Below are 21,879 nucleotides of genomic sequence, written 5' to 3' on the forward strand. Positions count from 1 at the left end.
AAAGAGCGTTCCCAGTGAGGCCACAGCTAGTGCAAAGGCCCTGAGGTGGGAAAAACTGTTCAAATAAAGAAACTAGGTGGAACTGGGGCACAGAGAGGCGGGAGAAGTAGAGAAGGACCAGATCATGATAAAGATGGGGTTTCATTCCAAATGTGAAGACAAGCCATTAGAGTGTTTTAAACAGAGGGCTTGACTTCCATTAGTGACAGAATCCAATTTACACTGACTTACCCAGGCAAGTCTAACTGGTAAGACCCTCTATGGAATCATTCTGAGATCAGGGTTCAGGATCCTGACCATCTCCCTCAAACATCTCTCCTCTCTTCCCAAGGTACAGTACCTGAGTTACTCAGGCCAACTCGTACTTCTTCTCCAGATGAGGATGTTCAGGGATGAACAGGGGACTACCAGCAGGAAGCAGAAGCACCATTTATTAGAGGACCTGCTATGCACCAGGCACAGTACTAGCAGCTTTATTTCTTAATACATTTAATCCTTGAAGCAACCATCTTCTGAGATGTGTGCTTCAGTTCTCACTTCATAGATGGGGAAACCAAGACTCAGTGAGATATAGTAACTAGTCCAAGCTGCACAGCAAGTGAGTGAATTTGAACCCACTCTGGTTCACTTTAAAGGCTCTTTCCACCACAGTATGCCTCTTCTAGATCCATTTTTAAGACTCCCATTTTAGTGACTTGAAATTTCTTGGTTTGAGAATATAGTCTATCTTATTTTTTCTCCAGGCTTATCCTAAGTCCTCAGCTCATTACTGTACATCGCCCCCTAACGTATATAATTTTGTGTGCTTCTGAGTAGGTTAAACAAGATGCAAGGAGAGAGCATCCAGCAGAAGCCACACAACAGTAGGTGAGGAGCTTCTGAAACAGGCTCCAGCCATTTCGGGAAAGAATCCTCCACCCTTCTTCTGGCCCCTGCTCCTCTCTGGAGGGAAGGCCAGGTGGGAACGCATTTCCAGGATGGCTCTGTTAGTGCAAATCAATGAATGATCCTTCAGACGGGTTTCCCAGGGGAAATCATTCCCACTACCATTTCCAATCTGCCTGGGGGTGTGGGAAGGCAAGGAATTCCAGACTCAAGTCAGAAGCGTGAAAACCAAACCAACAGTGCCTTTCACACGAGAACCCTAGCTCCCATGGTAGGGCCGAAGCCGCCTTCCCCAGAGCTGGAAACACGGCATCAGGCTTATCAGTGTGGAGACCTAATCCCCGGGGTGGAAGTGTCCATTGGGCTTCCTGGCTGGGGCTGGACTGTCTGATAAAAACCATCTGAGCCTGAAAAACCAAATGTTTGTCTTTGCTCCATTTATCCTGGAGCCCTGGGATTTCTTCTGGAGTGGCTAGTGCCCCAGGCTCTTCCTCTGTTTATTTTCTTTGGTTGTTTTCCCATAGCTGGTGGATGTAGGAAGCAGTTAGCCCATGCCTGGTTGGCTGGAAAAACGTAGAACACAGCCAATTAGAGCCAGCCTGTGGAATGTTGGGCTTTGAGAAGTGCAAAAAGAAAGAAAAAGAAAAAAAGAAAAAACAGTTTCCTCATTGGCCCATCTCTGGTGCTTAATGTTCCACCTTTGGGTTTTCATTCCTTTGAGTTAAATATTGACCCTTGCTCATTTAAAATGCAAATACCATTCTCAAGCAGTGAATACATTTAATCATTAAACTGAATGATTTTGCCTGCTTGCTGAAAAGTCAAAAGTCTCCCAGATAAGGACCAAGATAAACCTTCTATTTCAACCAGCCAGAACCAACTCCCCAAAAGGTCTTATGCCCACCACTGGATCTTTTACAACCTTCTCTCAACCTCAAAAGCCCTTCTTTTTGTACCCACTTAACCCAATCCTGCCCATTATTCAAAGCCCAGCTCAAGTGCTACCCCCTCCCTTGTGGCCTGCTATGAATTTCACATCATTCTTCCCACTTGTCTGTCTTATCTGGATTAGAGATCTGAATGTATGCCAAGTCCTGCTCTGCTGCTAATAGCTAAGTGGTCTTGGACAAGTCACAATCCATGTGAGCCCTGGTTTCCATACCTATAAATGGGAACCGAGATTCCACTTTCAGGAGTGTTCCGGTGGTTAACTGAGACAATCCACGAGAAACAAGCTAAGTGTTTATTGTGTCTCCCCATTAGAAAGCACAGTGCACAACGGTGGGGAACTTCGTCTATTCTGTTTTCTCCGTTCCTCCAGCCCTAGAACAGTGTCTGGCCCATGGCAGGTACTCAATAAATATTTTAAAACCAATGAATAAATAACAGCCAACATTTATTGACTGCTTACTAGGTTCAAGAACTCTTCTAAACTTTTTATATGTTTTATTTCATGTAATATAAAGAACTAATAGAATAAAAACTGTAAGATATTTTTAGATTGCAAGTGCTGCAAGGACAAACAACGTGCTTATATTCATACTGGGCACTCAGTATCAGCTGAAAGATTGATTGAACGAAAGAATGCTTGAATCAGAATTAATTGCCAGACTGCCTTCCATTATAATATGACGGACAAAGCAGATGGCAGCATCAGATCCCTAGACGATGGGTTTTGTCTGGGGGAGGGGAGTGAGGATAAGAGTTTCCTGTTTCACAAATCTGTCCATGGCTGACCCTTTAGGCTTTGGCCTTGACTTCCCATAGACCCCGGTCCATGGCTGGATATGTGCTTTGGTGCTGGTGTCAGGATGAGGCATAGCAAAGATCCCTAACTCCAAAGGCTGGTCCCAAACTCCAAAGGCTGGTCCAGGAAACTGGACCTTGCTCTCTGTCAGGAATCAAGAATGAAAATGCCAACTGCCAGGCCACACAAGCAACTCTTTTGTATTCCATAGAGAGAAACATGATGTATATGTATGGAATTTTCTCCCCATGGAATGTAAGGGGAAGGGGTGTGTCACGGGTCAGAGAAGGTCAGAATCCACTATGGGCTGATGGATTTTTGTGTCTGTTGGGAAATGCCCAGGGGATGTGTTTGGGTGGGGATGGGTTGTTCCTTTAGTTGTGTAATTAGATTTCTGGACGGAGAGCATAGGTTCAGGAATCCAAATCAAAAGAAAGAGCAAGACTGACTCAACGGAGAGTTTGTGATTGTGTCGAAAGAGGGCTTGGCAGCCCTACTGTAGAACAGACTGTCCCAGCTGCTTTCCAGCCTGGGTGGGGCATTGCTGCTCCACGGTCCCCACTGAGCTTTCTTTACAGAAGGATGGTGGGGCTTCTATGTCTCCCAGACCTGTCTGAACTAGTGGCTTCTCTCTTGGTTTGTTCCTGAGGATTCTGGAGAGACTGGAACGCAGAGCAAGGGTCTAGGACTTTTCCAGGAAACTTGGTTCTCTTCCCCACCCTCCTGTGCCATCATTGGCAGATTCAAGGCTTCAGGTTCATGGTCACTGAGCACAGGTCTGTGGCCAGCAAGTACCACTTGGGACACCAGGTGATAAAAAGAAATGTGTTCTGATAAAGGGTTGAATAAAAGAATGAAACCTGGGATAGAAGTGGGTCTCACATACCTGATGCCTGGTAATCTCATGGTTAGGAACAGAGATCCCTGAAATGGGCCGCTTCCAGGCAAACTCCAGAGGCTAGAACTTTCTATTAGAATAAGCAGGGCTCACCTGTACCAGTCTTGAAAGAAAGACCTTCCTTTTCTAGACCCTGAGCTCCAACTTTCCCCACATACGGACAGTGGGATAATTCACTGAGTTACTAACTAGTTTCATGTTCCCTATATATGCCTTTGCCCAATCCCCACCCTATTTCTAGCAGAGAACCAGACCCTTTATGAGAGGAGTTTTCACGGCAGAAAATAGTACGTTTTGAAGTCAATGGCTTTAAACCACTGAAGAGATTTCCCTAGATGTCCAGAGGAGGGGAGAGAAAATAGGGGAGATAGCTTCAGAATAGAAAGAAGAGGTTCAGCTGCCCCCCTTCCACACTACAAAGAAGCTAGAGAGCTGTGAAGCCCACCCCCTCCTCCCTCCCAGACAGCACCCTAAGGGCAAAGCCACAGAAGAAAATAGGGCCAGGATCATAGGTGGGTTGGGCCCAGCACGGGGCCTTCCAGACTCAGCCAGGAGTCCCATGCCCCAGGTGGGCCTGGAGTAGCTTGCCATCCACCTCACTGGACCGCGAAGGCCCCCATAGGGAAGATGTCTGTGGCGACCCTGATGAACGGATGTTCACGTTCAGAACCCACGAGAGCCTCTCAGGTTCTGCTAGTCAGTAATGACTGAGCCTAACTTTCCATCATCCCTGGGATGGTGATTTGGAGTTGAATTTTCACGTGATTTAAATAAATTGTGATATTTCTGGCACACTTCTGTTGTGGCCTGAAATTCACACTTGTTACATAAGGAAACAGCTCCTTGATTTTGATTTTTTTTTTTTTGCCTCTCCCTCGGCTGTCATGATTCTAAGGACCCCACAGATTCACGGTCAGTGGAATCAGGGAACTGAGCAATCGGTTGGGCGGGGGTGGGAGGTAGAGCTCTAGGCTCTAGAGAACCATCTGGAGTGAGCCCTGAGGGTCCGCTTCAGCCAGTCTCCCTCCGCCTGTGCTGTGGATTGGAATTCTCAGCACGCTGAACAGGACAGATGTGGGGTCCCTGCTGGTTTGGAATTGCTGTGCCTCTGGGAGCGGCCGGGCTGGGTGCTCCGATCTCCAGGATGACCCGTCAGGTGGGAACATGGTTGAACAGATGAGGGTCTCACTCCACCTCCACTACCACAGCCCCAGTAAATCCACAGCTATCGGTTTTTCAATTCTTTTCTTGTAACCAACATGTCATGTCAGCATCAGGGACCAACTGGAAGAGGAGTGACCTGGGGCTCTTTTTCCTGGTTCTCTGAATGTGGGATCTGACAACGTCAGCAGCAGCCATGTCGGAGAGAAATTAGAGGCCCTGCAGTCGGCCTTCTCTCTGGGAGGAACACAGAGGGACTGGCGTGCTTCAAGGGCCCCCGGTTGTGTCAATTTCAGGCTCCAGAAAGCGGGGTCTGCCCTTGAGAGTCACACTTAGCAAAGAGGCCCTAGAGACGTCCTGTTCATGCAGCGGCCGCTCAGGCTGCTGCCCCTGTCAATTTCACCCCCCTAAATTGCTCCCGGGCTGCCAGGAACTCCCCATGGGATGGGGCCTCAGGCAATTGCCCGGATTTGCCTGGATTCTTGAAAGAGCTTTGCTGAAATCTTGTACAGAACTTACCCCGCATTACTTTTTGCTTTCAAAGCAACTTGTGAAGTAGAGAGGAAAGTAAAAGTTAATTAAGCCACTTAATCCAGAACCGAAAAGAGGTTTCAAATTTCACCTGCAGGAAATTGTGCAGGGGTAGAGAGGAAAGGACTTCACAGTATAATCTGCTTCCCTGAAACTATGCCTCCACTCTTGGTTACCCCACAGCAGGCTAGCATCTATGCCCTTCACCTTGAATATTTATGTGTTTATCTATGTGTCTATTTAGGTAAATTCACTTATTAACAGTTGTTGTATGTCACTGTGTGTCAGGTGCTAGGCTGGGCACTTTACATGGATAATCTCACTTAATTCTCCCCAGACCCTATGAGATGGGTACTATTAGGATGCCCATTTTAGAGATGGGAAAAACTGATGCTCGGAATATATTTTGTCATGAGCTGTGTTGGAGCAGAACTAGAATCTTGAGTTTAACCCTGAAGGTTCTCTACTTCTCTCTCTCTTCAGAGACATATATATACATGAAAAATTTTCATATGCAGACATCTTACCAGGTGGTAATACTTGGTACCAGGTGGTACCTGATACTTGGGGGCAGGGACTGTATTGTTTATTTCTTTAAAAATCTCCAAATGCTACAGATAACATTCTATAGATTTAAAAAAAACAACCAAGGCCCAGAGGAGTTGAGTGATTTGCATGGGGTCACACAGTAAGTAATGAAAAAGTACTAGGTCTAGAATATCTGCCCTGAGAATCCAACTTTCAAAGGGCTATGGGTTTGGGAGCTAGCATTAGCTCTGGCTATCAGATGAATGAATTAATGAAAGAACAAAAATGAATGTACGTCTGAAGGGTGAGTAACTCATGAATTAGCTAGTTTAAGACCATCTCTGTCAGATCTGGTACAAAAGATGTCCACTGAGCTTCTAAATGGTATAAGTTTAACTTCCTAGTTCCCTCTATCCCTAGTCAATTGCCAGAAGGATCCTACTGACCTTTTGCTATTAACTTTTCCCCTCTTGACCCCTTTTCTCTTGTTAAGGGAATTCTAGGGTGGTATTTACCACCTCTTCAAAAGAATCAAAGGAAAACAAAACACACACATTTCAAAAGGGCAAAGGCTTTTTAAAAAACTTCCTCCCTCCCCCATCTTTCCCCACCAGCACACACCTTCCAAGCACTACTTGGAGAAGGTATTCTATGACTCAGATTGCTTTTTTTCCCAGGGGCTTTCCAGGAGCAAGCATGAGGAGGAGTGAGTATAAAAATACAGGACGAGATAAACCTGGGGGTAGGTGAGAATTTTCTTTTTTTTAATTTAATTTAATTTTTTAAACTAAGTTTTATTGGAGTATAGCTGCTTTGAGAATTTTCTTCCATCATGATGTGAATGGATTGCCCATTGCCCTCCTGTGTGAGGAGGGAAGACTACAGGTCAAAGTCGAGTGCCCCCTCCCCATCCATCCCCACGCCAGCTGTGCACAGGCCATAACCTTGCTACTCACATCTGCCTCATTCCAGAGCCCTGGGATGCAGAAGGACTCCAGAAGGTCACTGCCACACAGCAGCAAGATCCGCAGCTCTGAGGAGGGGGAACAAAGTTTGAAAAGGGAGTGAGTGGAGGCCTGGGAAACATTCAAGTCTCAGCCTTCTTCCCCCGCTGAACACAGAAGTGTCCCATCCTTGGGGCTCCAGAGCCCAGTTCTTCCAGGCACCTCTGCACCACGGCGTGTGCCGTGCTGAAACCTCTGCTCACCCCTCCCCCAGGCTCATTTACAGACCACCCTCATTCCCTGCAGGAGGAATGGCGCAGAGAGGGAGACTAACTGTCCTGGTTTGCTGGTACTGAGGGGTTTCCAGGATGGGTTTCCATGCTAAACCAGGATGGCTGGTCACCCAAACAGAGACTGAGCCAGCTACATGCCTAGTGTGAGGTCTAAGGGTTTCCTTTGCTCCATATCAAACCGAAGTGCCCGTGGAGTTTGGCTTCTCGGCTGCTGTGCATTATCTGGGGTTTGTCTCGTCACAAGCACCTGATGTGATGGGCGGCAGGGGACCCCGAGCACACCCTCAATTCATCAGCTAGCTCAGCTCATCGGATGTCCTCTATTTACATGGCCACTGTCCTCAGCAAAGGGCTTGAGGAGTGAGGCTGCCCCCCACTTTCCTGACTCCCAGGCGTACTTCTTGCTTGTCACTTGTTTTTCTTCCCTCATTAAGCTCACTCTGAATTTCCCCAGTGAGGCCGCTGTCATTTAAAACAGGCAGCAAACTGACCGGGGCATGAACACTGAGCAACAGGGGGAAAAAGAATCCTGGGATTCTCAGAACCACGTGGGGAGAGACTTCCACCTGGGCTGGGATGCAGGTGGTGCGTCTGGTTCCCGGGTATCCCAGGCCCTTCCATCAAGAGGCTGTGGCTGTGGGTATCTTGCCTGAAACAGTGAGACAGCCCCGCTCTGAACCTTCCAGAGAACGCTGCCACCCTGGACCCTGAGGCCGAGAGATGGGCGGCAGCTCTGCCCGCCTCAGACCCTGTAGCTAGCTCAGGGACCTGACGAGCACTTTCAGGTGGTGAGCTCGCCCTGGCTGCAGGCTGAGTGGAAGGCTGTTGGGCTGGCGACAGACAGTGAGAGCATCTCACGGTCCCAGCTCAGTGCAGCCCATACTCAGGGAGCCCCATGGAGCCCTGGGGTCTTAACTCTTAAATATTCCTGCAGCCTCCCCTCTCCCCTCTCCTCCACGTCACACTGTAGTCTCATGGTCTGTTTATGTCCAGGGACCTTAATTGATCTTTATATCTCCAGGGCCTGGCAGAGTGACCTGTGCACAGTAGGTGCTCGGGATGTGTTGAATGAGTGAACAACAGACAGGCTGACCGCAGAGGCCATGCGGGCAGGCTGTCTAAGAGCCTTCTGGGCGCTCTGGGATGGCAGTCCGGGATGGCGATTGTGGCCTTGTCTCTTGCAGCATGGAGGCCCTGGTCAGTGGTGCCTCCCTCTGTGTTAGGCCACCAGCCTTCGGATGGCCGAGAGGAGCCAGACCGGGCTCATTCTGGGATCCTGTTGTTCCCTGTCTCCGGCTTGGAGCCACCCAGAATTCCAGGTCAGTTCTCTGTTGACAGGCTGAAGCTCTGTAACTGTGGGCCTAAGAGTTCAGTTAGCTGGCCGTCTCCAGACGACATGCTGGTCCTCAGTTTCTTCTCCATCAGTGATTCTCAACTGGGGGCGATTTTGTCTCTGGAATTTGGCAATGTCTGGAGACTTCTTTGGTTGTCAAGACTGGAGAGAGGGGTGTGCCGCTGGCCCCTAGTGCTTAGAGGGCAGGAATGCCACTCAACAGTCTACACAGCACACAGCAGCCCCCATGACACAGGATTATCTGGTCCCCACTGTCAACAGTGCCGTGGTTGAGAAACCCTGCTCTACAGCCATGGAAATGAATCTCTTTTCTATTCCCAAGCCAGAGACTCACTTTCTCACTTGAAAATAATGTAGGATTATTTTTAAAGCCAAAGCAGATCAAGTTAAAGCGCGGGGTTTCCACCTTTGCTTGCAGCACTGGAACAGATGGATTTGTCACAGACCAAGAGGCCCTGGCAGGGCTTGGGAATCCCACGTGTGGCCGCTGGAGGGCAGCAGTGGTTTCTCAGGTTTATCATCTGAGACTAAGGTACGTGTTTTCAGCCCATAAGCCTTGGGTCTGGGGCAGGCCTCGGGAGCAGTCAGTGGGTTAAGGAAGTGGAAATGGAGGCATCGATGCTAACTGAGCTAGGAGAAATGGCTTTTTCCTTTTCGTGAAGCGTGCAAGGGGATTTCAAAAAGGGGACTTGTGAGCCAGAGGGCCTCACAGCACAGTGGTCTAGAGGCCAGGCAAGCTCCCTTCCTGGGACCTCCTCTGGGTCCAACTTCCTTCCCCAGTTCAGGATCCAGGGAGCCAGAATCAGCACTCTCCAGCCACACTCTCCTCCCGGGAATCCGGGTTATGCAAAACCCCAGGCCCTGCAGCCCCTTCCAGTACCCACTGCACACTGAGGCAGCTGCCACCTGCACTACACGAGGCCACGAATCCATCCAGACAGCTGAGGCCACTCAGCTTTCCTTTCTCTGAAAGAGGAGTAAGATGGGGCTAAGACTAGCTCTGCCCCTCACAAGGCTGCAGTGAGATGGTAAACGTGGAGTGCTAGGAGCTAGGAGCGTGGCCATACAAACAAACACCCATCGCATCGCCTCTCCGTAGGAGGGGGAACTCCCTTGGGCGGAACAGCCTGATACATAGGCCCTGGGTGCTGGGAAGGTAGAGAGGTCCCAGCTGAAGCTGGGCCACAACGCATTCTTCCTGGAACAAGGTGTCGGAGGAAAATATACATTGAAATAGAGCTGAAGGTCTGAAGACTGATCTGAGCTCGGCTGGTCTGGTGGAGAAGACTTCCTCCCTGGGAAGGTAGTTCCTGGCCAGGTGTGGAACTGCAGGGCTTTTGGGTGTTTGGGGCTGTGGAACCTGGGGTTGCATGCTTCTTCCTGCTGGCTTTGGGAAGCATCCAGAAAGGCAGGCGCCCTTTCCTGTGGTCCTCAGACAGCCATGTGCTGGTAAATAAAGCCTATTAAAACTTGATAAAAGAATTGGGAAATGAGGAGTTTTGAGTACTTAATACTTTTGTTTTTGAATACAATGTATTTAACTGTTACTTAATATAATTTAATTTTTAGTATAGGCTGCGTTTAACAACTGGTTGGTAAGATCCCTGAAAATTTTACAAATGGCTCTGGCGAATAAATATGAGCCAACTCAGGTGCACCACTGCCTGGGATCAGGGGACAGGCCCCAGAGAAGTTCCTTGAAATGACATCACATCTGCTGGGCCTCCTGGGAGAACCCAGTGCCCAGGTGCAACCCCAAACCTCCATCTCTAGGAGGGGGTGCCTGGAGCATCTCTGTAGCTCGAGTTGAAGATTAAGCATGTCAGCTGGACACCAGGTTGCCCCTTATCCTAGAATTTCAAGCATTCCAGCTGTCACTGACCCTCCTTGTCACCTGGTACCTGCATCAGCTCCAGCTCCACTGTTGCTGTCTGCCCTTTACCCGGCTTCAGATACTTGTGTCTCTAACTTATTCTGGAACCTTGGAAAGATCTGTTTCCTGGTTTGTTTCCTAGGGTTGCCCAGGACTCAGCTCACTTCTGTGGGGGGTTAGCTCCTTCCCATCCTGACAGCTCCGTGTAACCACCTTCCACCTGCTCTGGCTCAGGGACTTCATTGCCCTCACACACAGTCGGGGCCTTAGTCTCTACTCAAGGCTGCGGGGGAGGTCATAGATGTGGCTTTCTGCCCCGTCTCTCCTCCTCATCCTCCAAACGCCGGAATCCTCTGGTGAGGAAGGTAGGGGAGCTCTCCTGCCGCAGGCACAGTGCTGTGGGCAAGAGAAGAGTCTCTCTGGCTGGCAATGAACTCAACTTCCATGACTTTTGAAAGAGGGAGAAGAGGCTCCGAAGGGAAAATTACCAACTCATCCCGTCCTTCCTCCTGGGAACCTACCTGAATCTAGTATGGAGATGTTAAAGGAGAGATGACTAAGAATATGATCTTAGCTTGGGAACAATCAATTATCCCTCTAAGAGCAGACCCTGCTGCAAACACCACCCAGGGTTGGCAAGGCTCTCCCCTCCCCCACTTTGCCCGCGGTGGAGGCAGGTGGCCCCAAATGTTCCCACTTGCCCAGCCCCACTCACCAATCTCCTCGTACCGCATCACTGTGCCCAGATTGGCATTCTCATCTAGGGAGGAAAGAGGAAATGCAGAAGCATCAGGGAACCAACTTCCGGGTACCTGATGCGCGTTCTGTACTCGGAGGGAGGACCCGGGGTGGGGTGATTGGGTGGGAGTAGGGAGGGGCGGCTGGGTGGGAGCAGGGAGGGGCGGCTGGGTGGGAGCAGGGAGGGGTGACTGGGTGGGAGTAGGGACATCTGAGTAGCGTAAATGGAGAGGAAGCATCTCCTCAGGCTCCAGCGGCAGGATTCACTGTTCTGGGACTTTCAGAATTGGACAGCCCGGCTGGGTTGCCAATGACGGACACACACGTGCTCATGCCGAGCGCCTTTTGTTTCCTTCTGTATTTAGGGGAGGCTGGCCACAGGAGCAACTTCCTTGAACCTAGGGTGACAGCTTGTAGCGTCACACGGAGGTGGCCCTCTCTCGTTCAGCGTTCTGGTTCAAAGAACAAGCAAAACTGAGTACGCTGAGAGTTTTCACGTGGCAGGATGGAGAGGCCGGGAAAGATGTGAAAGACAGAGGCTTTACCATGTGCTCTGAGTGTGCACGCCCACATGGGGCACACGGTGTGCAGAGCACCACGGAGATGCCACCCTGGCCCCCTGCCTCCTCAACCATCCCTCTTAGTTCCTATTCAAGGTTGGAAATCTGAGAAATGGCAGAAGTCAGCCCCAAAGAGTCAAAGGAATGGGGGCTAGACCTTCAGCTCTTGCAGAGTCGAATTTGGGGTTTGTAGGAGAAAGAGCCCCAGAGGCAGCTATTCTCATCTATGCTGAGTCCTTAGGGGAGCAGCCAAAAAATGGAGAAAATTAAGGAAAGGGCTTGTGTGTTCTTAGCCTCTCAGCAGGAGTACTGACACTGCCAGAGCTGGGAGGACCTGAGGGAGGATGCTGGGCCTCCGAGAACTCTCAGGCAGGTGGACACATCCTATAGAGGGAAGGACCAGAACAGCCCAAGGAGGGGAGAGGAGTGGGGAAGGTCTCCAGGATCCCTGAGCCAGGATGATCGCGCCTCTGGGCTCCCATCACACCTTGGCCCTGCAGGCCTGGTGACATCCTCTCTTCTCTCCCAATTTTTGCTCTATAAATACTCATCCCACAGCAGGTGCTGGGGCTTGTCTGGTGAATGAACAAAGGGAGGAGGGAAAGAAAAGAGGAGGGATTGGTAAAGAAGGTCCTTGCTCCCTTACCTACAAAGGTGAAGCGCTCCACCGGTGGGCGGACACAGCAGATCCGGCTTAGGCTTTCTCCCACCTTTCCCAGGATCTTGGCTATGGGAGAGAGAGCAAGACAGACAGGGACAGACGGAGAGAACCACTCACAACTCACAGTCGCGTCAGTCCCACATTTGGGAAACTGTAGACAGTGGGGCTGCCCTGGAGGGGCAGGGGTTGGGTCATGGAGGCAGTAGGAGGGTGGAAAGAAAGAACAGAAATATGACAGCCCAAATTCCCTCTTCTCATTCCCAGTCCAAGGCACAAGCATTCTGAGCCCTAGATGGGAATCTATTTTCTGGTCGTGTTATTACACTGTTGAAAAATTGGAAAATATGGAAGAGGAATATATATAAAAAGGAAAATAGAAAGCACCCATAATTCCACTGCTAGAGATAACCACCACTAAAGTATGCGTATATTTTTAATTTTCTTCCATTTTTATTATGTGTATTAATGCAGATATGTCTACGTAACATAAATTGGATCATAGTCTACACTTAAAGGGCCTGTGCCCTGTTTGCATTTTTCGTTTTTTAATATCATGTGCATTTCCTCAGCCACCCCCAACACTAAACAGTAACACCCAAATCCACGGAGACTCGGCCTGTGGCAAAGAACTCATTTGGAGTAATTTCTGCTGAGCAAAGGCCTTCCTTCCCTTTCAGATGGTGTTTAGAATAATCAGACATCCTACTTTGGCTGAGAGGGATCTGGTTTTCAGTGATCTTTCTGAGCTCTAATCCAGAGAAGTTTTCTGAGCCCCCAGATGTAGCTATATGCAAACTATGAAATTCTGGCTCATCCTTGTGAATTACCTTATTTATGATAGACTGATAACCAAATAGATTATGGTCTCTAGGCTTGAAAAGTAATACCAGGATCTGTCTCTTGCAATTGGCCTGGAAGGAAATATTAGGAAGAACATGGACCTTGGAATCAGACAGTCCTGAATATGAATTCTGGCTCTTCTACTTTTGAGCTGTGTGACCTTAGGCAAATTACTCACCTTCTCTGAAGCTCAGTTTTCTCTTTGTAAATGGGAATATAATATCTATATCACAGAATTACCGCATTAAATGAGAACCCGTGTAAAGCACTGAGCACCGTGCAAGCATATAGTACTAGGTGCTGGGTAAATGTTGGGGCACCCCTGCTCTTTGTCAGTGAAGGGATGGCTAAGAGTGTGGGACTCTGGCTGCAGACTGTCTGGGTTTAACTCCTGGCCCTGCTACTTCCTTACTGTGTGACCTTGGCAAGATCCTCAACCTCCTTAGAAAAGGCAGAGAAAAATGCTCCCTTTTGTCTTTAATTCCCACTTAAGGCAATCATATTTATATTAAAATACACACCATCACCCCTGTCTCTCTCTGTCTCTGTTCCTGTCTCTATCACTGTGACGATTTCTCTCTGATGCCCTACATTGAGAGTTCTCAAAGTATGGTCCTTGGACCAGAGCATCAGCATTGACTTTTTAAAAATGCAAATTCTCTTCCTTCTTCCAGACCCACTGAATCAAATTCTGGGGCAGCGCTTAGCGATCTGGATTTTAACAAGCCCTGCAGGCGATTCTGAAGTTTGAGAGCCCCTGCTCTACACCAATGTTCCCCTACCTGCAGTGGGCTTGGTGGGCACATTGCTGTTCTGGTAAATGGGCTGGGAGGTCTCATTCTGGGGCTGTCCAATCACAGGCGTCATGGAGGGTGTGTTGACATTGGAGAGGATGCAGCCGGTCACCCGCTGGGGGAAGGAAGAAGGGCAGAGTCAGCGTCGTTAGCCCAAGAGACTTATGAAAGCATTTCCCAGTTGTCCATCATGGTCAGGTGTCCTGGAACTGAGAAAGGGGGCTGGAGGTGGGTTCTAGACCCAGCCACACCCTGTGACCACACTAGGCTAGCAGGAGGTGAGAGAGCTCGATGGGAAACGCGTGGGCTGTGTTGTTTCACAGACCTGGGTTCAAGTTTGAGCTCTGCCCCCTTCTGGCTGTGTGACCTTGGATAGTTACCTGCCCTTGAACCTCAGCTCAAGAGCCTAACACAGAGAGGCAAAAGAGCCACCTTTCTGGGCTGCGGCAGGATTACACGAGCGAGCATACACAGAGCGCCTTTAGAGCATCTGGCACCTGGCAGGAACCTTGTACATGTTGTGACCTTCTGTGGAACATGCATGCCTGCCCTCCCTGCCTGCTTCACGGGGCTCAAATGAGGTCATGTCTGCAAAAGGGCTGTGCAAGCTTGGGAAAGGTCGTGCAAACACCAGGCGCTATCACCACCTGCCGCCTCTCCAGGCCAGAGATGCCAATGACAGGGCCAAGCTGGGGAGCAGTGCCAGGCAGAGCAGGATGTGTTTGTGCTGCAGGAAGAGGGGCGGGGTTCTGGGAACTCTTGCGCCTGCTCAGAGTGTGAATACACATTCCAGAGCCAAATGGAAATTCTATGTGTATTATCCATTGTCCTGTGTTATCTGGCCTGCTGCTTCTCTCTAGTGCTACAGAAAACACAGAGCTGATAACGCAGCATTCTTCACAGCTGACCCAGAAGCAACCCCCCCTTGCCCGCGGGGAGTGGAGCTATTGGGCAACAGAGAAACAAAGGGTGATTTTTCAATCTGTTCAGCTTCATAGGGCTGTTGCTTATTCAAGGTCCCTTCCCTGAAAGCCAGCTTCCCCTCAATCCCTGGCCCACCACCCTTTCTGGGTTATTGAGTCCTGCTGCCAGAGGACACCAAGTCCCAGGATTGATGGCGACCCTCCAAAGGCATCTTCCACACACCACCGTGCAGGCAGAGCAGAACGTGAGAACTTCCGAGCCCTGGAAGGGCAGGCATTTGTCCTGTGGGGTGACCTGTCACTTCTGTAATGTTCCTGACAGGCGATGGTCACGACAGCAAGCAGCCGCAGCTGGGAGCCAGCTGAGGTCGGGGACCACAGGATCTTCTTAGCCTGCTTTGTGGGATTCTCTGTGCGGCTGCAGCTGGTGGAGTGGAAGGGACAGTTTGCCTCCTTTTTATTATGCTTTCACATCCAGAAAAGAAAATGCCACATTCTCATGAAATAACGGGTCTGGTAGCTGAGGATTTTCTTCTTCTTGCTGCATGCATCATTAGTCCCATTCGACTTGTTCTATGCTGGAGAAGAAAGGTGCTGGCCACCTGCCCCGCTCTGCCCTCCACCGGCTCCCACGTTCTCAAAGCCTTGCATCACCTATTAAGCCCCGTGTCTATCTCTCCAACAGGTCCACTCTCCAGGCCAGGAACACCGGCCTGATGCTGGGACCGGGGAGACTGGGAGTTACAAGCAGCTCCAAGCTCCCGCTCCAAGGTGGGGGGCCATCGTGACTGGCATTCTTTGCCGGCCTGTGACCATCACTGCAACAAGCTGGGGGTCCTTGGCCAAGCATCTCGGGCCCAGACTCATGCTTCTGGGCCTGAGTAACAGAGGGAAGGCTCGGGAAGCCCAGACATTTAGACAGCAAAAGAGCAGCCAGGCTTTCTGGCTGGTAGAGCCAGGGCTCCGGCGTGCCTGCAGGGTCCCTGATTCCTCCCTTCGGTGATGCAGCCTGAGGCTCCTGGGTGACCAGAAGGAGCACAGGCCCCCAGCGTGAAGCCACTGAGATTCAAAGGATGTCTGCGAATCTTAGCCTCTCCTGACGGATACATCCTTATACAGTAAGATGGGATGTCTTTTATTACTGCCGTTGTTGAGACAAGCCCAGAGGAGCAAGTCAGGGCCACCCTACGTCAGGGTCCTTCCAAAGGGACCAGGAAAGACTCGGGATGTGTGTGAAGGGTTCTGAAAGCAGAAAGAGAGGAGATGGGTTTTCTTCAATTCCATGGGGGAAAAGCTTATTAGATGAAGCAACAGCCAACTCGTCCTCTCCACTTCTCTTGCTCTTGGCTTCCTGGATGGTCTGGAGCCCCAGAAGTCCACATCTGTTCAAATAAAGCAGGTGGAGAGTGGGGGGGGGGGATTGGGGCTGCTGGCGGCTCCCCAAGGAGAAGATTCTGAAAGGCCCCTCTGACAGCAAACACAGATGCGATGGAGGCGCCCCCTGTGTCAGGACGATGCCATTCTGACCCTTGTTTGGGGCTGCGGAGGGCTGTGCATCCGGGTCAGCGGAGGCAGGGAGGATGGATCGCGTCTCGTCTCGGTGGGTCAGGCTTCTTGCTATTGATCGCACCGCTTTTCACCCCCCGCACGGTGGGAGTCGATGGGTTGCTATTGATCTGTGAAAGGCGCTTTCTGCACACGCTCACTGGTGCTGCTGGCGGGTGAGGAACCCGTGCTTACCTAGCAGCCAGGTCCTCGTCACTGCGCACGGCCACACAAGCCCTGGGCAGCCATCTGCGTGGACTAGGCAGTCACTGTGTGTCCTCAGATACCCTGGTTCACCTCTCTGTGCTTCCTTTTACCCACAAATAAAACAGAGATGAGAACACCGTCTGCCCGTGGACTCCTGTGAGGAGGAATGAGTGTGCATGACAGTACGATGCCTGCGGGTATGAAGTACGGCAGTCACGGCAACCTACGCTGGGGTAAGAGGACCAATGGGTCTCCAGGAGGTGTGGCAGGAGGACCCGGCTGCTTGTAACTCCGCCCAGTGCCCCTCTCTCCTCCTTTGCTCGCTTCCCCTTCTCTCCTCACTTTCCGAAGCTTTCCAGCTGTGGTCTCCTGAATCCCACCTTGAACTTACTGCCAGAAGATGAAAACTGCCCCAAGTCATATCGAGGAGGGGGACAAGGCAGGAAGCAGCCTCTGGTGCTGCTCTGGGTCCCTAATTCACTGCCCTCCTTGCTGCTGCTCGGAGCCTGGTCTCCCCCACCGCTGGCGGAGAAGCAGGAAACAACCAGGTCATAGGCCAGCAGCATCCTTTCCCTGGCCTGCCCGGCTTCCGGGGTCCACCCAACCCTGAGCCTGGCCCAGCTTACCTTCATGAGGTCCCGATGGTGTTCGAGGACGCTGCAGGTTGTCTGCCAGGTGTCCTGATAGCACTCCCACGGGTCCACCCTGACAATAGGAAAGATGTTTCCCTTGGTTTCCATTCTCACGCTCTTTGCTTATTGGTTCCTTCCAATGACATGGCTCAAAAAGCTTAGCAGACCTGGTCATACCATGTACTTAGACCTTGAATCAGGTAAAACATGGGCTTGAAACACCTTCCTGAGCCTCAGTTTCCCCACTGTAAAATGAGAGGAGTTTGACACAGGCTTACATGAACAGTTGCTGGTACTGGTCTGGCCAGGTTTAATATCAGCACCAGACCTTCCCAACTGTGGGGCTTTGGGAAAGTTATGTGATTTTTTTGGTGCTCACTTTCCCATCTGTAAAATGGGAATAACAATAATAACTCTCTTGCAGGGTTATTAGAAGGGCTCAATGAGTTTTCTATGCAAAGTGCTTAGTACAGTGTCTTGCTCTTATTCTTACCTGCAAAATGGGAATTCTCCTCTGGACCTTATAGGACTGTGATAAGAATGAAATGAGCCAGGCCCCCATCAAGTGGCGACTGCAGTTACCCGAACTGGGGAATCTGCCCACGTCTGACTCCCTGTGCAGCGGGGTGCCCTGTGGGCACGCAGGTGGGCACGGCAGCCAGGCCGGAAGGCACAGCCCCGCAGACTGGCCAACCCCTGCTGCCCACGGGATGTAAAGTGAGCAGGGATCCAGCCCCTGACGGATGCAGCCAGCGCTCGGGCTTAATTACCAACTTAACGAGCTGCTACATTGGGACGTTCCTCAAACACGTCCTTAGCAGTTGAGCATTCCCTCCCTAGCCCCACCTCACAGCACACCTGAGGTTCCCAGAGATGAGATCTCGTGAACTGAAAACGCTGAGCGACCCAGCTTGCCCTGAGTCCCCAGATCCCTGACCACCGTCCCCCCTGAGCTGGGCAGACACCTGACCTAGCTAAACAGGCTCCCCCATGTCCAGGGACTCTGCGCACCCACGCCCCATCTCTCGAGCTAGCTCCAAGCCTCTCTGGTGACCTCAGTTCGCGGAACTCTGATTTTCCCAGTGCCTGGAGCGGTGCAGGGCAGGCAGTGAGTGCTCAGCGAATATTTGTTGAATGAATGAGGGAGTTATTTCAGAATCTTCTAATCGCATACAAGCAGTAACAGTCTCCTGTTCAGTATTTCCCCCACTGGACCCCATTTCCCCCTGAGATCATGAGGTGCCGTGCTAAGAGGCTCCGTCTCTACCCTGACTTGACCACAGATGTGCTGCTCCCTCTCAAACTCCTTGACTTCTCCTGAGCTGTCTCCCAACTTCACCTCCGTCTCGGGGCGGGGGTGGGGGGCGGTGAGAAAGTCTGTAAAGGGCATGCACTTCTCACACAAATCACTGCACACAAATGGCACGGATCACTATTTAATTATTATTGTCGCTTTTCTTCACTGCTCCCATTTCCACCCGCCCCATCTCTTCTCCGCTAACTCTGCATCCCTCATTCTGAGGTCAGTGGCCCTTCATTTCTCTCCTTTCCTGGAAACCTCTAGGTGCTGCTTATTTTTCCACGGGGGGAAATCACAGTACAAATGGTGTATCGTTATTTTTTTTTAAAAAGTCTTCTTCTCATGCAAATTATAACTGTAGGTGCTTTGGGGGGCATAATTAGCATAATTCGTGGAGGTTTGCTTTAATTACACTGCAAGAACGATGGATAACGGTGTCTGCCATCTTAAGACTGCGCAGGGACCGTCTGCGGGAAAGGCCGTGAGCGCTTGGGCCTGCCTCCCCCAACCCCACCCCGCCCCGCCCCTCTGTCCCACCATCATCGCGGGGTCCTAGGAAGCCTGAACAGGAATGGAAAATAGCCAAAGCCGGGGGACCTTCCCTGAAAGGTGGTGACAGCTCATGGAAGTGAGTACGGATGGAAGTGGAGAGGCATCTCGGATTCTCTGGCCCTGCCTCACCCCAACCCCAGTGATGCTTGTGGAAGCTCCGAGCATACTCCTGAATCCAAACGTGCCAGAGCAGATGAAACACCAAAAGCTCCCTCTTTAGTTCCCCAGGCTGTATAGCTTGGTTAAAAAATAAAGTCATCAGGCCACCCCAGAATGCTTACGTAATTATCACCTGCATGGGGTTACTCTCTCCCCTGGCCTCCCCACTCCTGTGGGGACTCTTCCTTTTTTCCACCCATTCCCAGGGTGTCCCTGGGCCACCCACCTCTGGCATCATCAGGGCAGCCCTACCTGATCCAGTCGGAATTCTGGACGGCCAGCTGACACATGATGAGACGGTGCCGGCTCGACACGAGGCCCTGGGAAGCAACAGAGCAGTCGTTGGGAGGCTCACTCTGGTCCCCACAGACTCCCTAAGGCTCCATCCCAAGCCAGCCCATTATAAAAGCGCAGCATTTTTCAGTGCCGACAGAGAATGCAGGTGTGACCCCTCCACATGTCCCCCTGCCACACACAAGCGTAGAGTGGCAGGGTGGGCGGGAGAGGAAGAATGGAGGGTGTGTGCGGTATACTCTCCTCCCCCATCAGAGTCAGAGGTGAGCCTCCACTGCCGAAGAAGCCAGTGTGTACCCAGCACAGAGAGGAGACTTAACGTGGTGAGTGTTGCCTTGTTTCCTGGGTCCATCTGGCTGGGTCACTTCCCCAGAGCCCACCAAGTTGTATCTGGGGGAGGAGATTGAGGTCTGGGAGAGCTTCTAGATTTTCTGGGATGTGTGGCAGGGAGGGAGGGAGGGGCAGGGAAATGAATTTTAAATCAGATTATAGGAGGCATAGGCCTTTTTCTCCTAAAATCCCAGGAAAGATTGCCCAGCCCATTACCAGCCCCCAGTTTGGCATCCGTGCTGAGTCACACGGCATGGATGAGTTCTGACTGGGCCTGGTCACAGGCAGCTGTTCCTCCCAGCTGCTGCCCAACCCCCATTTGCTCAGGTCTGACTGTGGTCCAGAGATGGGAAGCAGGACACCTGCTAATGTGTGTTTTGCGTTTCCAGGAATCGTAGATGGCAGAGATGGCAGCAGAGCAGTTTTACATCAGAGGAACCATCGGGTCAGGAAGGGGGGTTAGGGAGGAGAGGGGCAAAGGAGGAACCCACCTGTTTTCCATAGGAGTCGTGGACAGGAGACACAATCCCACCAATGACAATAAACCTTCCAGTTTTGTGTAGATAATCTCTGGCTCTTTCTAATTAAGAGAAGAAAACCTCACATTATAAAGAGGAAAGGTGTGGATTAGACGTGATCATTGAAATCAATACGTTCAGGTCTGTAAGGCTTATTTCCCATCTTTCTTGCCATTTAAATAGAAAGTGCCAACTTTCAAAGCAAACATTGGTGATTCAAAAGGTTATGGAACCAGATTTCAGCCCCCAAAGCAAAAGGATTTAGAAGTCAAGGGGATTAACCCAGGTTTAAAGGTCCAGTGCTGGACTAGCTTAGAGAGATTTAAAACAAGCACCTCACTCAAAGCCAACAGAGCAACTGATTGGAATTAACCATTATGATCACAAGCAGAAATTATTCCAAAGTGAAGGAGTCATTTTCTAAAAAGAAAAAAGAAGAAGCCTTCTTATAATATGAAAGGTGGGCTGACTGCCTCATGGAGTTACTCAGAAGAGGAAAATCACCAAAACAAATTTAAAGGGCCTTCTACATAATTAGGGAGAATTAACAATCAGACCAGAAAACCAACATTACAGTTGGTTGAGAAAAGTTCAGCCAGAGAAAAGCCTTTTTTTTCTGCTGAAAAAAAGTCATGATGTTGCTTTTCCAAATTTACCAGACAAGCCCAATTTCATTTTCATGAGTCAATTTAGCAAACTAAGAAGTGATGAAGATTTTGGTTTTGTCTTTCTTCTAAGGCGGTTCATTGTACAAATCCAACAGGTCCTGAGCTACTACAGCTGAGGGAAGGTGGCGTGGATTTACTGTGTAGGTGAGGGATTCTGTAAGGGAACAGGGGCTTGGGTAGCAAAACTGGCTGTGTAGTTTACAAGCAAGCTTCCAGGATCACCCTGCTGGCTCTCTTAAAAATTTTAATTCTCACCACATTTGCCTGTTTTTTTTCTTTCGATGTGAAATCTCTTAAAGTTTTTTTAAAAAAGTAATTAATAAACTTTATTTTTTTTTAGCACAGTTTTAGATTTACAGAATAATTAAGCAGATAGTACATAGAGTTCTATGTATTCAGTCCCCCCATCTTCCGACCTCCCCCCCGCCACGCACCCCATTTCCCCTGTTATTACTATCTTGCATTAGCCGGGTATAATTGTTACGTTTGATAGGCCCGTATTGACACATTGTTATTAACTATAGGACATAGTTTACATTGAGATTCACTCTTTGTGTTGTATGGTTTTGTGGGTTTTGACAAATACATAATGACATGTGTCCACATTGGTTTCATAGAGAATAGTTTCTCCACGCTCAAAATCCACTGTGCTCTCTACCTATTCATCTCTCTCCCTCCTTCCAACCGCTGGTAACCACTGATCTTTTTACTATCTCTACAGTTTTGTCTTTTTCAAAATGCCAAAGAGTTGGAATCACACACTATGTAGCCTCTTCAGACTGGCTTCTTTCACTTAGCAATTCATATTTAAGGTTCCTCCATGTCTTTTCCTGGCCTGATAACTCATTTCTTTCTTTTTTTTTAAAAATTAATTAATTAATTAACTTATGGCTGTGTTGGGTCTTCCTTTCTGTGCGAGGGCTTTCTCTAGTTGTGGCAAGCGG

General features: G+C 50.0%; 1 protein-coding gene across 1 annotated transcript in view; it reads right to left on the bottom strand.

Annotated features, from left to right (window-relative positions):
* The window catches only part of NMNAT2 (nicotinamide nucleotide adenylyltransferase 2), a 205,317-nt gene that overhangs the window by 16,616 nt on the left and 166,822 nt on the right, over nt 1-21,879 (bottom strand). Inside the window, exons 4-10 of the mRNA XM_007175207.3 lie at nt 20,241-20,329; nt 19,378-19,445; nt 17,109-17,187; nt 13,796-13,922; nt 12,159-12,239; nt 10,930-10,974; nt 6,707-6,783 (exon numbers count right to left, since the gene is read on the bottom strand). Coding sequence (XP_007175269.1) covers nt 6,707-6,783; nt 10,930-10,974; nt 12,159-12,239; nt 13,796-13,922; nt 17,109-17,187; nt 19,378-19,445; nt 20,241-20,329 — 566 coding nt within the window. The remainder of the gene's footprint in view (nt 1-6,706; nt 6,784-10,929; nt 10,975-12,158; nt 12,240-13,795; nt 13,923-17,108; nt 17,188-19,377; nt 19,446-20,240; nt 20,330-21,879) is intronic.

The sequence above is a fragment of the Balaenoptera acutorostrata genome, chromosome 1 (genome assembly GCF_949987535.1).
Source record: "Balaenoptera acutorostrata chromosome 1, mBalAcu1.1, whole genome shotgun sequence".
Lineage (NCBI taxonomy): Eukaryota > Metazoa > Chordata > Mammalia > Artiodactyla > Balaenopteridae > Balaenoptera > Balaenoptera acutorostrata.